Genomic DNA, 21,992 nt, shown 5'->3' with positions numbered 1-21,992 from the left:
GAACACAGAACAGAAGTATTTGTTTAGCACATTTGCTTTCTCCTCATCACTCTCCACATATTTGTTCCCAGCATCTTTTAGCCTAGCAATTCCATTTTTTATCTTCCTCCTTTCACTAATATATCTGAAAAAATTTTTATCTCCCTTTTTTACATTTTTAGCCATTTGTTCTTCCGCCTGTGCCTTCGCCAAACGTATCTCTCTCTTGGCTTCTTTCAGTTTCACCCTGTAGTCCTTTCTGCACTCCTCTTCTTGGGTTTTTTTATATTTCATGAACGCCAACTCTTTCGCCTTTATTTTCTCAGCCACTAGGTTGGAGAACCATATCGGCTTCCTTTTTCTCTTGTTTTTATTGATTTTCTTCACATAAAGGTCCGTAGCCATTTTTATCGCTCCTTTCAGCTTAGACCACTGTCTTTCCACTTCTCTTATGTCCTCCCATCCTAACAGCTCTTTCTTCAGGTACTTTCCCATTGCATTAAAGTCCGTACGTTTGAAATCTAGGACTTTAAGTATCGTGCGGCCGCTCTCCACTTTAGCCGTTATATCAAACCAAACCATTTGATGATCGCTACTACCCAGGTGAGCACCCACTCGAACATTAGAGATACTCTCTCCATTTGTGAGGACCAGATCCAATATCGCTTTTTCCCTTGTGGGTTCCGTCACCATTTGTCTGAGCAGAGCCTCTTGAAAGGCATCCACAATCTCCCTACTTCTTTCCGATTCCGCAGACGGAACATTCCAGTCCGCATCCGGCAGGTTGAAATCTCCCAACAGCAGAACCTCCTCTTTCCTTCCAAAATTTTGGATATCCACAATCAGATCCTTATCAATTTGCTGCGATTGAGTCGGAGGTCTGTAGACCACACCCACGTAGATAGAAGTTCCATCTTCTCTTTTCAGAGCAATCCATATCGCTTCTTCCTCTCCCCAGGTCCCTTGCATTTCGGTCGCTTGGATATTGATCTTTACATAGAGAGCTACTCCTCCACCTTTATGACCATCTCTGTCCTTCCTAAAAAGATTATATCCCGGTATGTTTGCATCCCATCCATGTGATTCACTGAACCATGTCTCTGTGATAGCAACAATATCTAGATCTGCCTCTAATATCAGGGCTTGCAGATCATGAACTTTGTTGCTTAGACTGCGAGCATTTGTGGTCATCGCTTTCCAGCTATTTTTCAGCGATAAACTCCTTTTTCGTATGGATTTTTGTGTCGTTTCACTTTCCGTTGCAATACTAAGAAATGAGTTGCTGATATTGCTTATGTTGCAGCCTTTACTACTATCACATCTTTTCTTTTGCCGGGGGTGGTCTCTATAATTGTCCTTCGTACATACACCACCCCCACCTTCTAGTTTAAATGCCTAGAAAAATATTGTCTAAATTTCTCTGCAAGGTTTCTTTTTCCTGCTGTAGAAATATGTAGCCCATCAGTGCAATATAGCTTCTTGTCCTTCCATGTATTTCCCCATCCTCCTATGTACCTGAAGCCTTCTTGATGACACCAGGCTCTGAGCCATCTATTAAAGTCCTCTGTGTTTTTCACTCTTTGCTCTCCTTTTCCATATGCAGGCAGTATTTCAGAAAAAGCTAAAGTCTTTACAAAAGGTTTCACGCCCTCACCAAGCTCCCGAAAAGCTTTCTGTGCTGCAAGTGTGGAGTTGTTGGCCAGGTCATTTGTTCCCAGATGGATAACAACATCAGTGTTAAAATCCTTAGTTTCTTTCTTAATTATAGTCAGTATTTGCCTGGAACTCCTGGTAGCTGAGGATCCTGGAAGACATTTCACTATTTTGGTCTCCTCGCCCTGTGTTCCAAGGTTAATGCTTCTGATGATGGAATCCCCCAACAGTAATAGTTTTTGGCTTTTTTATTTGTACTTAGGGTGCTCTTGTTCTCTTGAGTTTCCTTCATTGGTTCAAGTCCCACCTCCCTTCTGTTTTCCTGAGTATCGCAGTGCACTAGTGGAACGAAGGAATTCTGTAGAAGTAATATTAGTGAAGGTGGATGTTTCTGTGTTATATGTCACAGTCTTCCTGAGCCTACTGTGACCCATTTATTCCTGGGCTGTTTTATTCTTTGAGGTAGAGGTGGTAAGTTGGTATGATTTTGTGGAGTGATGGAAGCTGATTTAATTGTATTCAATTCCTGTTTAAGTTTGCAGAGCTCCTCCTTAATACTGGCAAGTTGAAGACAGATGGGGCAAGCCTTAAGCCTCCAAATAGTATGTCTTGGAATTAAAGCACCACAGTGATTGCATAGAATAAAGGTCATCTTGATTGGTTGTGAAGTGACTTGATTTGAGTAGTCCTGATTATATGGGTCTCTATATATGAATAGTGGTCCCTGGGGTTGGTGGGACTATAAGTAAGACTACAAGTAAGGCAGAAATATAGGCTCTATACCACCTAAAACACAGTATTTTAAACAAAACTGCAGGTTCTATCAGTGCTACCCTAAAACACAGGATTTATAACAGATTTTCCCTACTTTAGTCACCCTGAGCCACAGGCACCAGAAATATAGGCTCTATACCATCTAAAACACAGTATTTTAAACAAAAATGCAGGTTCTATCAGTGCTACCCTAAAACACAGGATTTATAACAGGATTTTCCCTACTTTAGTCACCCTGAGCCACAGGCACCAGAAATATAGGCTCTATACCACCTAAAACACAGTATTTTAAACAAAAATGCAGGAAGAGGAAATAAGATTTAACAGAGGAAAGAGAAGGATTTATTTTTTTGAGCTTTTTTATATTTTTTTTTTAGTAAGAAACAGGGAGGAGAAGATAAATTAAGCAGATATAATGCTGAAAACCAGTGAAAAGAGCAGAATATGAAATGCTGAGTAACTTAGCTTTTAGAAGTTCACAGGGCAGCCTTGTTTCAGCAATGTCCCAAAGATAATGCAATTAACCTTAGAAGTAAAACAGAGCCCCTCCCTTCTCCACCTAATCAGACACAATGGCTAAAAACTAGTGAGTCAGAAATATAGGCTCTATACCACCTAAAACACAGTATTGTAAACAAAAGTGCAGGTTCTATCAGTGCTACCCTAAAACACAGGATTTATAACAGGATTTTCCCTACTTTAGTCACCCTGAGCCACAGGCACCAGAAATATAGGCTCTATACCACCTAAAACACAGTATTTTAAACAAAAATGCAGGTTCGATCAGTGCTACCCTAAAACACAGGATTTATAACAGGATTTTCCCTACTTTAGTCACCCTGAGCCACAGGCACCAGAAATATAGGCTCTATACCACCTAAAACACAGTTGCTAACACATTCCTAAGCATGCTGTCGTAACTGTGGAACATGAAAATGTGCTGCTGTCGGCTAATTTCTTGTTGATAGCTTAGCAAAAAAAAAAAACAAACCCACCAAAAACCACCCAGGCCTAATTTACACATTTTAGGGTATACTAAATCTTATCACCGAAAATGGTTCATTACTGTTTCTTTATTTCACAATGCAAGTTTATTCTGCCCTACTTTACAAGTCAGTTTCAGACTCAGGTGGAATCTGTAGACTAACTTGCTTGAACTATGCAACACCTTTTCAGGGATGTGTTGGAGCCGTTGCTAAATTAAATGGCGTTTTATCAAATTGTTGATTCCTTTGGGGCATCTAGTCAGCTACTGTTCTTAAAGAAGCAGTTCGATTTGCAAATGTAAAATCAGCCATGAAAGCATCTGCTTTATCCTTAATAATGAGCACATTAAACCTGGATTATACATTATCATCTCAATATACAGTACGGTATTATGTGGGAAATTTCTACCTGAGTTAGCTTTGCACGTACAGCCAAACAGCACAGCAAGAAAAAGGAAGAATTGCAGAGATGATGCACAAGGTTCAGGAACTTTATTGAAGGAAAAAATGTTGCTTTCAGGAAAATGGGTTCACATTGGTTAGAAACCGGGACCCGACATGGTCCGTGTTTCGAGAAACACTTCTTCCTCAGGGGTCCAAGATGCTGAGTGTCCAATGTGTCAAAAAAACATTATGAAGTTTAACAAAAGCACATGAAAATCGTAGCAATCAGGCAGCAGAGGGGTGCCAGTGGTTGTCACTTTCCAGTATACTACTGTTAGCTATGCACTAGAGAATGACATGGTGACAAAATTCATCACCGTTCCTGTCCCCGCGGATAACCGCAGGAAATAATCCCATGTCATTTTCTAGTGTCTATTTCAACCTTGGTCCTTCTACACCGGCATTCTTCAAAGCAAAGCTTGCGGGTCAGTGGTTGTGGCCATTCATACTCTGATTCTTCCCTCTCTCCTTAAAGAATGACATGAAGATGGTTTCCCGCGGTTATCCGCAGGGATGGGAACGGTGATGAATTTTGTCACCGTGTCATTCTCTACTTTGCACATACCATAACAGGAACGAACTTCACTCTGAAGCCAGGATGTATGGAGTATTTATTTATTTATTTATTATTTTGTTTATTTACATACAGCTTATTAATTGTCTAAGCCAGTGTATCGCAAACTGTGTGTATGTGTGCCGCCTGAGATTCCAGGTGTGCCGCGAGATGCTGGGCAGAAGGAGAGGCACCGGCTGACGGCCTGCAGGACGTGCCTCCTGTGGCGAGCTGAAACCTGATGTAAACACGGTCGCGCAAGTTGGGCTCAGATCCCTGGAATTCTATAACACTGCGCAAATCATTTGAGAACGCCCCTGATCTCCAATGGCCATCCCCCTTTTGGGTTGCACTCAGGGATTTGGGTGCCCAGGTTTATGGAATACCACAACTATATCTCTCAATGCCGCTCTCTCTTCGTAATAAATTGCTTTAGTCAAACTATCAGGGCTTCAGACATGCCATTTGGTCACCACACAATTTTTGTGTTTGCTTGGTTGCCAAAATTATTCTCACTGGCTATGGCTTCTTCACTAGCCCCTACTCAATATCTTTCACAATTTTTTGTTTTTTTTTAAAGTGCTTCATTATATCTCAAACTTATTAAAGTGCTTAATGTCAATAACTTAACCGTTATAAAAACTGGTTAAAACTTATCTTATTATATTCTTTTTCTTGATGATCTTATCTCATCGGGAAAGGGGCCTGTCATATCCGACATGTTTCGCCGACAGGCTGCTTCAAGAAAATTTCTATGTGGATCAGGATGGTGCAGAATAAGTTGTGAAGGGGGGACCTTTTCTTGAAGCAGCCTGTCGGCGAAACATGTCGGATATGACAGGTCCCTTTCCCGATGAGATAAGATCATCAAGAAAAAGAATATAATAAGATAAGTTTTAACCAGTTTTTATAACGGTTAAGTTATTGACATTAAGCACTTTAATAAGTTTGAGATATAATGAAGCACTTTAAAAAAAACCAAAAAATTGTGAAACATATTGAGTAGGGGCTAGTGAAGAAGCCATAGCCAGTGAGAAGAATTTTGGCAACCAAGCAAGGCCTAACTGCATACTTAATTATGGAGCTAGAAGTTAGGTGGGTGGACTGCAGATCACATTTAGCACATGACACTTTGCAGAATGATGCCACTTGTACATTTAGGCTAGGTACTAAAAAGGAGGCAATATGCACATCTTTGTTAATTGTGAATGCACTTACCTTCAGATTATTTAAACTGTGGCCACAGCTGCGTACGCAAATCTGGGCGCATTGCCAATTTGAATGCACCACTTTTAATTGTTTAACAAGCCAATCAGTGCCAATAATAGGGAATCAACAAATAATTGGCACTAATTAAAATTTACTCGCATAACTTTCTAAGCGGATTAAATAATGCGTGCGTAAATTCTAGACTGTGGATCTCGAAAGGGGCGTGGCCAGGGGAGGTGATGCAAGTTCCTAAAAGTTACATTGTTATAGAATACGTCCAATCTGCACGAAACCTAGGCGCAGGCATTTAGGCCTGGTTTCCATTAGCATAAATCCCTGCGCCTACATGTTAGTTGTGCAGATCGAGTCTATGCGTAATTCTATAAACTGAACCTAACTCCAGAGGCAGTTCATAGAATCATGATAAGCGACAACCTTTGTGGCACTGATTTTTTTTTTTTAGGCCACAAATATGGACTTTACATCTTAGCACAAGGTATGGAACTTTTCTGTGCAGTATCTGTATGGAAACATTCTGTGAATGTCCCCAACAGTTAGGCGTCCTTTGTAGAATCACGCCCAGCAGAGTTCAGCACTGTTTAGGTGTCAAGAGTAGACCTGGTTTTCCTTTGCCTACAATATAGGCATCATATGGATGCCATAGGTCGCTCAGTGTTATGTAAATGAATGAAAGGACACCCAAATTGAGTCATTGCCCAAACCACGCCCATTCCTCGTCCACATCTATTGAGTTAGGCGTGATTTTAAACATGGGCGTCTATGAAATTATGGCTGCATCTACAAAGTGGCATCTACGACCTTTGGATGCCTAAGTACCAATTATTGGCTCATTAACTACTTAGATTGGACACCTAAAGCACACTTAACTTTAGGCATGACTTAGGCGCCCTTTATACAATCGGAACCACATTGCATAATCTTTGTACTCACTGCATATTAATAATGTGCATTTAACAAAGTAATGCAAAACATTACTACTTTTTTTGTAACCAGGCCCCTAAGCAGATTATATAAACAGCTGCTGAATTTAAGCTGTGGGCTTATTATGTACTAGCAGATGACCCGGCGTTGCCTGGATATTTATTTATCCCAATGGCCCTCTGTATGGGGCTGAACTTGTACTTAAACGGCATCGTGAGTGTCAGTATTCATCTCAGCAAGCCTGAAAACTATGGGTTAGATGGTTCATAGACAGTGGAGCGCAAGACGTCAGCGCGCTGACAATCCAGCGCCGACAATTCGGCGCAAGACAGAAGCGCGCGGGGGAAAAAGTAATTTTTAAAGAGCTCCGACAGGGGGTTTGGGGTGGCAACCCCCCCCCCCACTTTATTGGTTAGTGTTCGCGCTGCTGTTGGAGGGGGGGTTCGGGGGATTGGAAACCTCCATTATAGCGAAAACGGAACTTTTTGTGATTTTTTTCGGGAAAAGTTCCATTTTCCCTATAATGTGGGGGGTTTCACCCCCCACACCTCCCCGCAATGGCAGCGCGAACACTAACCAATAAAGTGGTGGGGTTGTCACCCAAACCCCTAGTCAGAGCTCTTTAAAAATTATTTTTTCCCCCGCACTCTTCTGTCTTCTGCCGAATTGTTGGCGCGCTGGCATCTGGCGCGCGATTATCCCGTCACCGGGTTAGATACTAATATCTGTCATTTTCGAATATTTTTACATGTCACCCCCTTCCCACCCTCGCAGTATTTAGTCATATGTATACCAAGTTTGGTTGAAATCTGTCCATGCATTTCAGAGTTATGCTGGAACATATATACATACACACACAGATACATCCGATTTTATATATAGAGATAGTTTCTTGTATATAGCATAATCTAATGTAATAAAGCCCTAAGCGCGCATGCGCACTCCCACTTGCGTGCTCCCGTTTTCCGTGCGCTGTAGGGCACCGCAGGTAGGAGTGCTCATGCGTGAGAATCCCCCGAGGCAGATGTCGGCCGCAGGGCGGCTATCGGTGGCTGAAGGCCGCGGTGGCTGTCGGCGGCTGCAGGCCGCGGCGGAAGATGGCTGAAGCTTGGCTGGATGAGGACGAGGAGGAGCTGCGAGAGCTCCGCAGAGGCAAGAGGTGAGGAGAGAGAGACAGATGGATGAGAAGGACAGAGGGGCTACTAGGGGGACCAGGAGAGATGGTAGGGGATAGGGAGAGATAGACTTCAGGGAGTGTGGAGGGGGCAGGAGAGAGAGATGGTCTTGGGGAAGGACAGAGGGGGACAGGAAAGGGAAAGATGGCAAAAGGGGTGAAACAGGGTCAGAGAGAGATGGTAGAGGGTGTGAAAGGGGGAAAGGGAGAGATGGAAATGGTAGGACCACTGCTGCTTTGGGGCACTGAGGGAGGAAAGGTTGGTACATCAGGACTGCTGCTGCCGCCTTGGGTAAGTAAAGACCCTGTCAGGAGGGCCAAAAGGATACAAAGGAAATGGTGAAAGGTGAGGTGGTGGGACTGGGATCAGTGGGAGGAAGGGTCCGGGCATGATAGAGGCGGGGCATGGGTGGGGTCAGGGTATAGGTGGGGCTATTCTAGCACCCGTTACTGTAACGGGCTAAAACACTAGTATAGAATAAAACTGTTTTACCATTGATCACTGTAGCAGCTTTTACAGTGACTCAGAAGCTGGTTTGCAAAAGGATTTATTCACAGATGTATAAAAAATACTTCACGGCTCCTAAATAAATGGTCTTGTCTAGGGTAATGTTGTCCAGGCTGAAACATCAGCCTGGACTTCTCATCAGCTGTAATGCTTAACTAACTGCTTCCACAAGCAGGATGCAAATGAAATGGTGCCAGTAGAACTTCTGGCTCAACTTAACAGGACCCAGCTGTGAAACCCTGGCATTTTTTGAGTTTGGAAGACAAGATCTAAAGGGATGATTGAGTACGGAGTCATACACATCATGCCAAGCCATGCATTACTGCAGCAGGATCAGCTTTTAGTGTATTATGGACACAGCTGCTGTCTAGATAGGACGTGCAGGCTGTCACCATTTGTCATTTTCTTGAGTGTCTTATCAGGGTTCGACTTAATGAGAATCCGGTCCTTCTCTTCTAGAAAGCTTGTAATTGCCTGCTAATTGATAACCTATATGCATGAATGATATGGTTCAAGCAAGAAGTTTATGGGGCAAGGGAATATTTTATTTGGCACTACCAAAGATACTTTTTCACAAGCCGTATATTTCACTAATTACCTTTACACAAATGGGAAAAGGGGGGCAATGTATGGAAAGCAGTACACACTAATGCTCAAAGTATGGGAAATAAGGTTCTGGAGGCTGCGATGGAAGAGGCTGAGTTGGATTTAGAGATGTGGCTCACGGAGAACCATGACTAGGATATAGTTATACTGGGCTACAATCTGTTCAGGAAAGACAGGGTAGGAAGAAAAGGAGGGGGGAGTGATGTCATATGTTAAAAGATCATATTAAAGCCACACAACTGCAGGATCTGCAGTGCAAGGAAGAGGCTCTGTGGGTCAATCTGGAAAGAAGGAATGGAAAATATATTTATACTAGTATTTTAGCCCATTACATTAACGGGTGCTAGAATATATGTCTGTCTGCCTTTCTTTCTGTGTCTCTCTCCCTCCCGCTGTTTTTCTTTTTGTCTGTCTCTCTCCCTGGCCCCCTTTGTCTGTTTGTCTTTCTGTGTCTCTCTCTGCCCCTGTGCCTTTCTTCTTTTCTATATGTCTGCCTTCCTCTTGCTGTCTGGCTTTCTTTCTATCCATCTGTCTCTCTCCCCCCTACACTTCCCTGTGCAGCAGCCACAGCAGCATTCCCTCCCCCTCCATGTCTCTATGCAGTAGCATTCCCTCCCTGCCACTACTTCCCTGTACAGCAGCATTTAGATCCCCACCTTCCCTGTGCAGCAGCCACAGCAGCACCAGCATTCCCTCCCACCCCACCCCACTTCCCTGTGCAGCAGCCACAGCAGCACCAGCATTCCCTCCCACCCCACCCCACTTCCCTGTACAGCAGCAGCGTTTCCCTTACCCCCCTTTCCCATCCCTCGGTCTTCACTGCTCCCTTAGTCCCTTGCCGCCCTCACCCTTCCCTTCCCGTGGTCCGACCATCTGCCAATTCCAGCAGTGTGTACAGCACTCTACACACGCTGCTTCGGGGCCTTTTACTGCCTTGATTTACTCTGGCACGTCCCTGATGACATCATCAGAGATGCGGCAGGGCAAATCAGGGCAGTAAAAGGCCCCGAAGCAGCATGTGTAGAGTGCTGCACACGCTGCTGGAATCAGGTGGTTTGGAGTCGGGACCACGGCATCCCTTCAAGGCTGGAATGTTTTGGGTTTCCCTTCCCGCGAGGTGTCACCACGGCTCCTCTTGATCCCTCCATCGTCGGAAGCCTTCTCAGATGCTGGTGCGGCTGGTGAGAGGAGCCGACACGGAGAGCAGAAAGTCCAGCACTGGCAGCGAGTGGTAGGTGCTGGAAAGTAAGGCTGGGGACTCGCGCATGCGCACTCCTGCAAGGCCACGGACCTCTCACAGATCAGGGAAAATGGAAGCACGCAGTTGAGTGCGCATGCGCGGCTAGTGTTTTATTATATAGGATTGGTGTGATATACAGGCCTCCTATACAGACAGAAGTGGACAGAGATTTAATAGTAGACATTCAGATTATAGCTGTAAAAGGGGAAGTATTACCGGTACTAGTAGGTGATTTTAACATGCTGGATGTTGATTGGGTTTATCCCTATTGCAGGGTCTTCTAGAAGTAGGGAGATCCTGGATTCTCTACAACAGGGGTGTCAAAGTCCCTCCTCGAGGGCCACAATCCAGTCGGGTTTTCAGGATTCCCTCCATGAATATGCATGAGATCGATTAGCATACCATGAAAGCAGTGCATGCAAATAGATCTCATGCATAGTCATTGGGGAAATCCTGAAAACCCGACTGGATTGCGGCTCTCGAGGAGGGACTTTGACACCCCTGCTCTACAAGGAGAACTGTTCTAGCAGTTGGTAATTTGAACCCAGCGGGATGGGGCCATAGTCAATTTAGTACTTATAAACAGGGAAAGTGTTTCTGATGTTACAGTGGGTGAACATCTAGCATCCAGTAATCACTGCATGGTGTGATTTAATGTTTAGACAGATGTAGAGAGGGCTCATTCAAAAGTTAAGGTTCTAGACTTAGTCCACCATCTTTAGGTCAAGGAATTGTTGTCTTGGCTGGGAACATCTGGAAGAAGTAGGAAAGCAGTGGACAAAACAGAAAGGAGCTATTGTAAGGGCAACAAATGTTTATGTAAAGTAAGTAAAAGTAAGAGGAAAAGAAGACTACTTTGGTTCTCAAAATGAGTAGCTGAAAAGGTAAGGAAAAAGAAGCTAGTTCTCATAAACTACAAAAGATTGCAGAAAAAGGAAGATAGGCTAAAATATCTGGAAAAGTTAAGAGAGGCTGGTCGAGTAGTCAGAAAAGCAAAGATGCAAATGGAGAAGAAAAAAAATGGCCGACAGGGTAAAACTTGGGGACAAGACAATTAGTGATAGGAAGAAGTACAAAAGTTGAAGGGGAAAATATATTCAAAGCAAGACATAATCTAGGGAACTGCCATTATAGAATGCTAATGTAATTCTGTTTTTATATGCCTTATTTTAGATGGGAGCACTTATGTCAAAGGCTGTAAATGCTCAAAAGCTAGTAATTTATAATCCACATGCATAAACTGCCTGATACACCCCTGACTTCCTCATGACCCTTGAAGTTGCACTCTCTGGAATTTTAGCATGCAACTTATAGAATAGTGACTAAAGGAACTGCTAGTTGGTGCCAATTTAGCCTTTTGTTGCTATTTAAAACCAATTATTAGCTCTTTATTTATGGGCCCTTTTACTAAGGCGTGCTAACCGATTTAGCACGCCCCAAATTGGTTAGTGCGCCTTAGTAAAAGGACCCCTTAATTAAGTTATGCACGCAACTGCCCTTATCCTATACATTGCATGCACAAATTTGCACACAAAAGTTTCAAATTTTGGCGCGCAACTGTCTAGAATTAGGACGGTGGAGTTGCTGAAAATTCATGGATAGGACTTAAAAAAGCAGTTATCTGTGTAGTAGCTGCTGCTCTCTGGATGAGCTAAATCCTCCCAAAATTTAGAAAACTAGTTAAGTGCTTCTAACATGTGGGCCTATATTTATGAGGTGATTATTTTTATTATTTTTTTTTAAATTTGGTTTCTTTTTAGTCACCTCGGGGCTCCTTTTACTAAGGTGCGCTAGTGTTTTTAGCGCACGCACAAGATTAGCACGCGTTAGCCGAAAAATTACCGCCTGCTTAAAAGGAGGCGGTAGCAGCTAGCATGCGCTAAAACCACTAGCGCACCTTTGTAAAAGGAGCCCTTAGTTTTCTGGGCATTGCTGGGGGGGGGGGGGGGGGCGCGTTTCTTACTACTATCTCTGTTGGTGGGAAGTTTTAAAAATATATTACCATGATCCGTTTAAATTATAAATACTATGGTTTGGCTATTGTTTTGAATGGTATTTTTTTTTTCCAGGCATCATGTCAGACCATCAGTTTGGGACTCAATTTATGTGCAGTGTCGTCGCCTCCCATGTGAGTCATTTGCCAACAACTAATCTAAGCTTTGTCTGGATTGCTCCACCTGCAGGGACCGGCTGTGTGAATTTCATGTAAGTATATACAGTAAAGCCTTAATTATATGAACTAGTATTTCATTTTCCTTTGCTGACTCAAAGGTCTCACAAGATGAAAACATTTTTCCTGTGTAGGTGTAAAAAGCTCAGCTGTATGAAAATAAGAACTATCATAGTAAGGTGGGCATAGACCTTTAATTTAAATTCAAGGAATATTATTACTTACTAGTATTTTAGCCCGTTACATTAATGGGTGCTAGAATATATGTCTGTGTGTTTTTATTTCTTTCTCTCTCTCCCTCCCGCTATCTGTCTCTCTTCCTGGCCCCCTTTGTCTGTCTGTCTTTCTGTGTCTCTCCCTGCCCCTGTGTCTTTCTTCTTTTCTTTCTATCTATCTGTCTCTCTCCCTGCCTCCTATGCAGCACCATTTCTCTCCCACCACTTCCCTGTGCAGCAGCCACAGCAGCATTCCCTCCCCCTCCATTTCCCTCCCCCACACCACTTACCTGTGCAGCAGCAGTGTTTCCCCTACCCCCCCCCTTTCCCTTCCCGTGGTATGGCCTGCTCCCTTAGTCCCTTACTGCCTCCCCCTTCCCTTCCCGCGATCCCGACAAACCTTCCGATTTCAGCAGTGTCTGCAGCACTCTACACACTCTGCTTCGGGGCCTTCTACTGCCCAGCAAATCAGGGCAGTAGAAGGCCCCGAAGCAGCGTGTGTAGAGTGCTGCAGACTCTGCTTGAATCGGAAGGTTTCAGGACCCGCAGCCCTTGCCGGACCCGAAGCGAACTCTGGGAGTTTTTAAGTCCATTGGGGGAGGAGAGGAGGGATGAGAGCAGCTCCTGTCCCTTCCAGCTCCGTGCTTCTTGGCTTTATCCTTCAGATGGCAAGAGCCGTTGCGGCTGACAGGCTCTGCGCCGCCGCGCACATGCGCACTCCTAATTGCGGGTCCCTACAGCGCATGGAAAATGGGAGCACGCAGGTGGGAGTGTGCATGCGCGCTTAGGGCTTTATTAGATGTTAAAAAGACTTTCAAAAGCTTGTTTATTATATAATAATTCATCAGAATTGTTTGCACACTTGTTTAGCTAGGTTTTATAAGTTTTATTGGGAAGATAACTTTAGCAGTCAAGCAGCTAAACTGACCACTTTGAATACTGATTATAGGGGCATAAGAACATAAGATTTGCCGCTGCTGGGTCAGACCAGTGGTCCATCGTGCCCAGCATCCGCTCACGCGGCGGCCCTTAGGTCAAAGACCAGCGCCCTATTTGAGTCTAGCCTTACCTGCTTATGTTCTGTTCCAGCAGGAACTTATCCAACCTTTTCTTGAATCCCTGAAGGGTGCTTTCCCCTATAACAGCCTCTGGAAGAGCGTTTCAGATTGTACAACAGGGCACTCCATTTAGGTGCCCTGATAATGTTAGGTGAGAAGTACAGAAAAGGGCGGCGAAAATGCTAAAAGGGATGGGACAACTTCCCTATGAGAAAAGGCTAAAGCAGTTAGGGCTCTTCATCTTGGAGAAAAGATGTCTCAGGGGTGATATGATAGAAGTCTCTAAAATACTGAGTGGAAAGGGTAGATGTGAAACGCTTGTTTACTCTTTCCAAAAACTACTAGGACTAGGAGGCACACGATGAAGCTACTAAGTAGTAGATTTAAACAGACTGGAGAAAATATTTCTTCATACAATGTGTAATTAAACTGGAATTCGTTGCCAGAGAATGTGGTGAAATCAGTTAGTTTGGCAGGGTTTAAAAAAGGTTTGGATAATTTCCTGAAAGAGAAGTCCATAGGCCATTATTGAGATGGCTTGGGGAAATCCACTGCTTATGCCTAGGATAAGCAGCATAAAATCTGTTTTACTACTTGGGATCTAACTACTTGCGACCTGGGTTGGCCACTGTTGGAAACAGGATACTGGGCTTGATGGACCTTCGGTCTGTCCCAGGCTGGCAATTATGTTTTTATGTTCTATTCTGTGTTGACACTTGGGAGCCCAAGGTACTCATGTTCAAAGCAGATGGACGTCTTAAAATGCTTAAAAAGAACCCCCATCCATCTGCTAAAAAAGTCAGAATCCTGCATCTCTTCTGCTATAGGGGGAGGGGTGTGGCGCAGCGGGCATTTTAGGGCAGTGGGAGAGTGTGGGCATCTCTCCTGCTGCAGAGGGGGTGGTGCTGTCGCCTCTGTTCCGGGGGGGGGGGGAGGGGGTATTTTCCACCGCTGCTGCAGGGAAGGGGTGTTGTGATGCAGTGGAGAGACTGGGCATCTTTCCCACTGCATCACTGCTTTCTAGCAGTCTCTGACACTGACCGGCACCCCTGGACCAGTCGCCTAAAGCCGATGCCGCTTTTTTAAAAAAATGTCTCGGCATTTTTTAAGAATCCACTGGAGGGTTCATTTCAATGTTGAAGAGCCTATTTGCATGTCAATGTTGGAGGCTGCTAAAAACCTCACTAAAGACAGAGAGAATCCCTTTTGATGATCCGCTGCTGAACTGCATACAGGCTAAAGCGCTGGAAAACAGCAAAGCGACGGTGTTAAAGTTTTGAGAATCTGGTTCCTGAGACATGAATTCATATCTCTCTGCATTATAGCGTACACTGCTTTCACTGAACCACTGGATCAGCCTTAATCTCAGTCCCAACCCCTTATAATAAGATTTGCATTCCTCTACGCTAAGGGTCTGTTTCTATTAAAAATAAATGATATCTGGGTGGAGTTGAAATAATGCAGGACCAAGCGATAATACAGACTGTGATTTTAAAGCCTGAGGACCTGTTCACAAAGCCTTGGAAAACCTAATGAAAGAAAGCATGGAAACTCAACCAGCATCCGAGTAGATTCCCAACAATTTTGGCTTGTGCAATTACTTGCTATGTTAGTCATCTAACCATAAAGAAAAAGTGACATACTGTCTGTCTAAATGGTGGTATACTGGTCAACCACATACATACACTATCATTAGTCTGTTTACTGCCTACTACCTTTTTTTTTTTTGGTTGTTGTTAAAAATAATCATAGTAACATAGCAAATGATGGCAGAGAAAGACCTGAATGGTCCATCGAGTCTTCCCATTAGTTATTCTCATTAAAAATACATGATTACATTAACATGTCTCTTCGTTGAGATTTCTGGGCCATAGACTGTAAAGTCCACCTGGTATGGTCTTAGGTTCCAACTGCTGAAGTTGTCATCTAATCAAGCCATTGCAACATCACTGCTGAGGTTGGCTTTTAGGCATTGGTGGAATGAGGCATTATGACATCTCATCTCAGCTCTGGAATGTTGCTACTCTTTGGGTTTCTGCCAGGTAACATAGTAAATGACAGCAGATAAAGACCTGAACGGTCCTTCCAGTCTGTCCATTAGTTATACCCATTACAAATACATGATTAAATTAAGTTGTCTCTTCTTTGATATTTCTGGGCTATAGACTGTAAAGTCCACCTGTTATGGTCCTAGGTTCCAACTGCTGAAGTTGCCATCTAAGCTCACTCCAGCCTATCCAACCATCCCGCTGTTTGCAGGATATCTACCGTAAAGTCTGGCCAGTAATGTCCTCATGTTCAAAGTTAGTGGAGTTCCCATCGATGTCCTCCTCAGCCCATCCTGCACCGAATCACCCTATATGGTGGCCTACGTTTATGGCGTCTGTCCGGGATTGCAGACTTGATTCTGAATAGGACGCCGCTTCGTGATTGACACGCTATTGGCGGCCACTTCTTAGACAGCTGCCGATACCGACATCCTATACAGGAATCAGGCCCTAATTGCATTAGGGCATACTAACGATTAATGCACGCTAAAGGCTAAGACACCCATTATATTCCTATGGGTGTCTAAGCATTTAGTGCATGAAAATCATTAGAACACCCTAACATGATTGGCATGCGCTAAATCGGTTAGCGCCCCTTGATGAATTCCCCCCCCTCCCTAAATTCAAACATAGGTTAGAGCATGACTTAATATTTCTTTGTTGAAGGTATACAGTGTACTTTAATGCTTTCTTCTGTTGGCTGAGAGACATTAGTTTGCATCCGTTAGACTAACAGTGAAAGGAATGCTGCATCTGTTAAAAACTATGAACAATTGGAAGTGCAATTTCTTATGAATTTGGGAAACCTGTTTTCTAAACTGCTTTAGGTGGTCATTAAGGGTTTCAACACAGGCTGTTAAGGTGGACTTCAGAAAGCAGTTAACATGCCACACTTAGAGGCAAGAAACACAGAAACAAGAGGCAAAAGAGATGTCAAAATATCAACCGTACAGATGCTTTGCCTGCCGGGTCCGGCTGTTCCCCACCCGCGGTAGATGTTTATTGCTTTTGTGCTCAGCTGTTTGCCTGCCGGTTTCGGGATGTCCCCCCACTCACGGCAGTGTCCATTCATCTCCTGATGAACGCATCTACGGATGCTGAAACTGGGATCCTAGTTGGGACAATCTATAATAATAATAATAACTTTATTCTTCTATACCGCCATAGTCGGATGACTTCTAGGTGGTTCACACTGAAGAGAGCTGGACAATCAGCGAATTACAAAATGCAAAAAGTGAAAGTACAACATATTACACAAGAAATAGACAGAAGGAATATACAAATTTGGTGTGGTTTCTGTTTAGGAGATAAATCTACCAAACAGTACGATTTTAATTTCTTTCCGAAAGGCGCCGTAAGCCAGTCTGGCTCCATTGATGTAGTTACCTAACCAAGACTGCTGTTTGCTTGCTTGGAGTGTTTTAGCTATACTTCTCCCAGATGGACATTACATTATAGATCTTTGTCTGTTTTTATGACTTTCTTATTATTGACTGAATAAAGCATTCCCTTGCTTGATATTTTGACATCCCTTTTGCCTCGTGTTTCAGTGCTACTTTTGAGGCAAAATTCTTTTTTCCCCCTTCTTGTTTACACTTACTCTCCCTTTTGCAAAGGTGCGCTAAGCTTTATAGCGCGTGCTAAACATGCGCTGAACGCATGTACGTTATCCTATGGACGCATTAGCAGTTAGCGCACGCGTTGATTTAGCGCACTCTAAATCCGCACTAAAACACTTAGTGCGCCTTTGTCAAAGAGGGCCTTAGAGGCAAGTAATAATTGTCACTTAAAAAAACCTAACATAGAATTCCATGTTAGGGGACAGGAAGTTCACCTTGCAGTTAACTCGGGTGTCATTAACATGAGTTACCTGTTGATGTGGCAGATAATATGAAACAGTCAGTTCCTAAAGGAGGTTATTTTGGAAGCCCTATTCACAATTTCTACATGGAAATGCTGGAAATTACACATGTTATATCACATACATGATTTCAGAAAGCTGCTGTTTACAAATGGAGATTTCAAGGGTGAGTGTTTTGTAAAGGACTAAAAAGTACATGTGCGTTCCCCATTTCACAAAGGGAACACACATATACGAGGAAAAAAAAAACTCCTCATCAACTTGTACACCTTACTCATGTATAGGTTTTTAAAAAGTGCTTGTTTCAGCCAGGGCATTGCCCACTCTCCAAGGCCCCTTCCCACCCTCCCAAAGGACTCCCAGGCCTATCTTAGTCAAATTCTTTGTTCCTGGGGTGCCAGCCCAATGCTCGTGTGCAATAAAATAAGGGGTTATTTTCCTGCTATAGCATACTCCTGGCACTCACCTCAAGCTATGTTATAATATTTGCAAAGTAATGGACTGCTATACAAGCATTTGCAAGCTTTGAATCTCATTACTGTGTAACATGGGGTAACCTGAATAATGCTGCATTAATGCTGAATAATGCTGCATTAGGGAACTAGAACCAGCATTAAAACCTTTAACACGCATTAAGGAGCAATTAACACAAATATTGCCACAAACCAGATATTTGTCAGTTCTGCCTAGGATATTCCAGCATTACCCGGATGCCGCCGAGGTAGTTTTTATGGATTTTAATAGGCATTTAACAGATAATTCTGCTGATATCTGGGTATGGACCCGAAAGATCTATTTCCCAAGCATTAGGAAGGAAACCTTTCTGGGAGTGGGTGATGAAGGGAATAATATAACCATACTAGGGCTCCAAAGTGTTCCTCTATCTATAGAGTGCAGAAATTTCTAGACCCCTTTTCCTATTCTGTTCTGAGTAATAAAGTGAGGGTGTGCCAAAATGTCTTCCACTGTTAGTGGGAGTTCCCTGTCTGTGTTTTGGAGGGGACTATAAAAGGCCTTGTTAACTTCGGTTTAGTGGCATCTTGCCAGTGTTAGGTTGAGAGTGCCGTGGAATTCTTAGGGGCTGAGGAAAGCAGAGAAGCAGCCTCTCTTCATGATTGGCTTGAACCAAGAGAGAAGGAGCCACCCAGGCTGACTTGGCCCAACCTGCAATAAAGGGACTGAGAGAAGATGAAGGCCATAGGCTCTAGAGGAGATTTTTGGATGACCAGTTGGTTTTCACCAACTGTTTCGCAGAAAGTATTCAGGTGAAACTCAGACTTCAGGTCGTACAGAGCTGGTTGTCTCAATTCAAATCTCAATGTTCTATGATAAATGAGTTTTTATGCGTTTTACCTCGAGCTCTGCTTGCTTGGCAGGGAAATCAAATGCACGGTTTCCTGCACACAGTATGCAGTGCTAAAACTGATTCACAAGGCCAGCTGGTCCTATATTTTGTTCAATGTGCTTTCCCATCCATTTCTTACAACCACACGGGGAGTAAGAAGTTACAAAACTGAAATGACTATGCTGTTTACAAAGCCACTGTATGCATGTGATTGCATCCTATTCAGATCTGTTGTTGAAACTGGGCTTCTGATGAGATGAATGTGACTAGAGCTTGAGGTCGTCATCTGGATCTACCGTGTGTTGTTCCTGAAAATACAAATCTACATGCATGGTTATCACCCTGTACCTAACCTCATTCTACTAGTACTATTATTTCTATAGCACTACCATTACATTACATTACATTGATGTCTTCTATCCCGCCAATACCTTTCAGTTCTAGGCGGTTTACAACAAGAAATTAGCCTGGGCATTCCCAGTGAGATTACAAGGTTGATAGCTATAGTATGCGGCGGGATCTGGGAAGGGTCGATATGGTTTGTTTAGATCATTTGCAATACTGTAAATAAGACTTCTCAATATATATGGAACTGAAAGTATAAATATATAAATTGCATCTATACATTCTTTACATACACTCAGAAAATGTGTGATCCGACCAAGAGCTTAGACTCCAATAGCCGAACACACTGTCCCATCACAGTGTATGACTTTAATGTAAAAATGCTTGCTAAGGCAAAATGCTCTTTGTGTAATAACAGTAAAGATTTTCAGTGGCAAGAAAAAATAAATTCACTTAACTTAAAAAGTTGTTACAGGTTCCGACATGGACCATGTTTCGAGGGTCTTTTTCAAGGACCATGTTTCTCTCGTCTGAATCACATGGTTTTCCATGGCATTTGAAGTCTAAAACCTCTCTTTTCTTGGGTTCCTTGAAAAAGACCCTCGAAACATGGTCCATGTCGGAACCTGTAACAACTCTTTAAGTTAAGTGAATTTATTTTTCTTGCCACTGAAAATCTTTATTGTTATTACACAAAGAGTATTTTGCCTTAGCCAGCATTTTTACATTAAAGTCATACACTGTGATGGGACAGTGTGTTCGGCTATTGGAGTCTAAGCTCTTGGTCGGATCACACATTTTCTGAGTGTATGTAAAGAATGTATAGATGCAATTTATATATTTATACTTTCAGTTCCATATATATTGAGAAGTCTTATTTACAGTATTGCTAGTTCACAATTTTGACCTCTCTTTCCTTCAACTATTTTGTAAGTCCTCTCCACCCAGCACATTTGACTTTGTTTAGATCATTTGACAAATTTCTTGAATAGTATGGTTTTCAGTTTTTTTCCTGAATGTTTTGTAGTTGGGTGTGGCGGTCTGTTTTGACTGCTCTGGTGACTAGTAGACCATCATATATTTTTCTTGCTTTGCATGCCTTTGATTGGGAGGGGGGTAAAGTGTGCTTGAGTTCTCCTTGGTCTGGATGTGTTTTTCCAGATTAGGCGGTTGTTCAGATAGCTTGGTCCATTTCCATTTAGGGCTTTGAATAGGGTGCAGACGTATGCAGCACTATACAGAGTCACAAAGAAGAAGACAGTCCCTGCTCGAAAGAGCTTGCAATCTAAACAGAGAAGACAGACAAACAAACAGGATGTCATAATCCTGCCTTCCTTTTCCTGCATTTGATCCCTGAACATATTTTAAGTTTGGGAAGGGTGTGCAATTTTCAGAGATCCTATTTACCTGAGTGAATGGCTTATGTTTATTGAAACATTTAATATATCACTTACAGATATTTACAAAGGCGCACTAGGGCCTTAACGCGTGGAATAGGGCGGGCTAAAATGCCACGTGCGCTAGCCGCTACCGCCTCCTTATGAGCAGGCGGTAGATTTTTTGGCTAGCGCGCACTAATCCGGTGCGTGCAGTAAAACCCGTAGCGCGCCTTCGTAAAAGGAGCCCTTAGTAACAAGTGGTTTACAATCTACATTAATACTCAAAAAAACAATAAGAAACCATAAAACCTTACTACGAGTAAATTCCAACCATCCAGTATTTGCAGCGACCTAAGTATATCTTTTGATTCTCGTTCAACTTCATGCTAAGTGCTTCTTTAAAAAATAATGTCTTCCATAAAATGTTAAATTTGCTAAAAATTTTCCTCTCTTCTCACTTGGGGAAAGGGGAGGGGGATTCCACAACTGAGGAGCCAAATAAAAGAAAGCTGATAACAATTCCCTTTCCTATGTATAAAATTGGAACAACATGGAAGTGGAATGCTATTCATTGTTACGTGTTTTGGAAAGAACATCTCGTTTATTTGGTTATGCTGCAGCAGTGGCATGCCCTTCAGAGATGCCAATAGTAAACCACCACAAAGAGTGATACTTTTCAGATGATCTCAAATGATTTAAGTATAGTATCACAGTTCAAAATGATAAAGCAGCATAAATGATATTTGCTTTTCTTGGAGCCTCTGAAAGCATGCAGGCAGAGCAGTGGCAATATCCCTTCCCTCCTGAGTTTCTCTTTTATAAGTCTTACTTTCCTATCTAATATTGTATTTCGGCCCCCTCCACTCCTAGACATTGCCTGGGTGTCTGCGTAATTGTGATATCCCAAGTCATTTTGGGGTTTTTTTTTTTTAGACTTTTTAACTATGTACACTGCTTATAAACTTATATAAACGGTATATCACATTTTAATCATCTTGAAACTTGAATATGGTTAGGCTGAAAATTCTTTCTACACTCCGTGGCTAAAAGTATGCACAAGTTTTCAGAGCATGTTAGTTGTAGACACAGAAAAAAAAAAAGAATGGGCCGGGGAGGCAGTAAACAGGAGGCCATTTGTCTTCTCTTACACTTGCCTCTCATGAACGTCTCTGGCAGTGTTCAAGGCCCAGTTAAAAGCCCACCTCTTTGAGAGTGCTTCCAACTGCTAACTCCTCTCACCTTGGGTTCTGTATCCCCAACCCTATATGTCATACTCAGGCCCACGGGCCAAATCTGGCCCGCGGTGTAATTATATTTGGCCCGCGAGAAAATACCAAATGTCTACTAGAGCTGGTCCGCTGGTTATGTCAATGTAGGACATACTATCTTCACAATATATGTCAGTTGTTCTTAGACTTTTCACTTTTATTTATTTATTATTTTTAATCGGGTTTTAATTCATCACGCGACCACTGATTTCGTTAGCTGTTTTGTTTGTGCCAT

At 42.9% G+C, this 21,992-nt stretch overlaps 1 protein-coding gene across 1 annotated transcript in view; it reads left to right on the top strand.

The window, feature by feature from the left end:
- Positions 1–21,992, top strand: part of RELN (reelin) — a 534,390-nt gene that overhangs the window by 117,387 nt on the left and 395,011 nt on the right. Inside the window, exon 3 of the mRNA XM_033958706.1 lies at positions 12,138–12,273. Coding sequence (XP_033814597.1) covers positions 12,138–12,273 — 136 coding nt within the window. The remainder of the gene's footprint in view (positions 1–12,137; positions 12,274–21,992) is intronic.

Source organism: Geotrypetes seraphini, chromosome 9, assembly GCF_902459505.1.
Source record: "Geotrypetes seraphini chromosome 9, aGeoSer1.1, whole genome shotgun sequence".
NCBI classification, from domain to species: domain Eukaryota; kingdom Metazoa; phylum Chordata; class Amphibia; order Gymnophiona; family Dermophiidae; genus Geotrypetes; species Geotrypetes seraphini.
The sequence above is the reverse complement of the archived record's forward strand: the minus strand, read 5'-3'. Positions and strand labels throughout refer to the sequence as shown.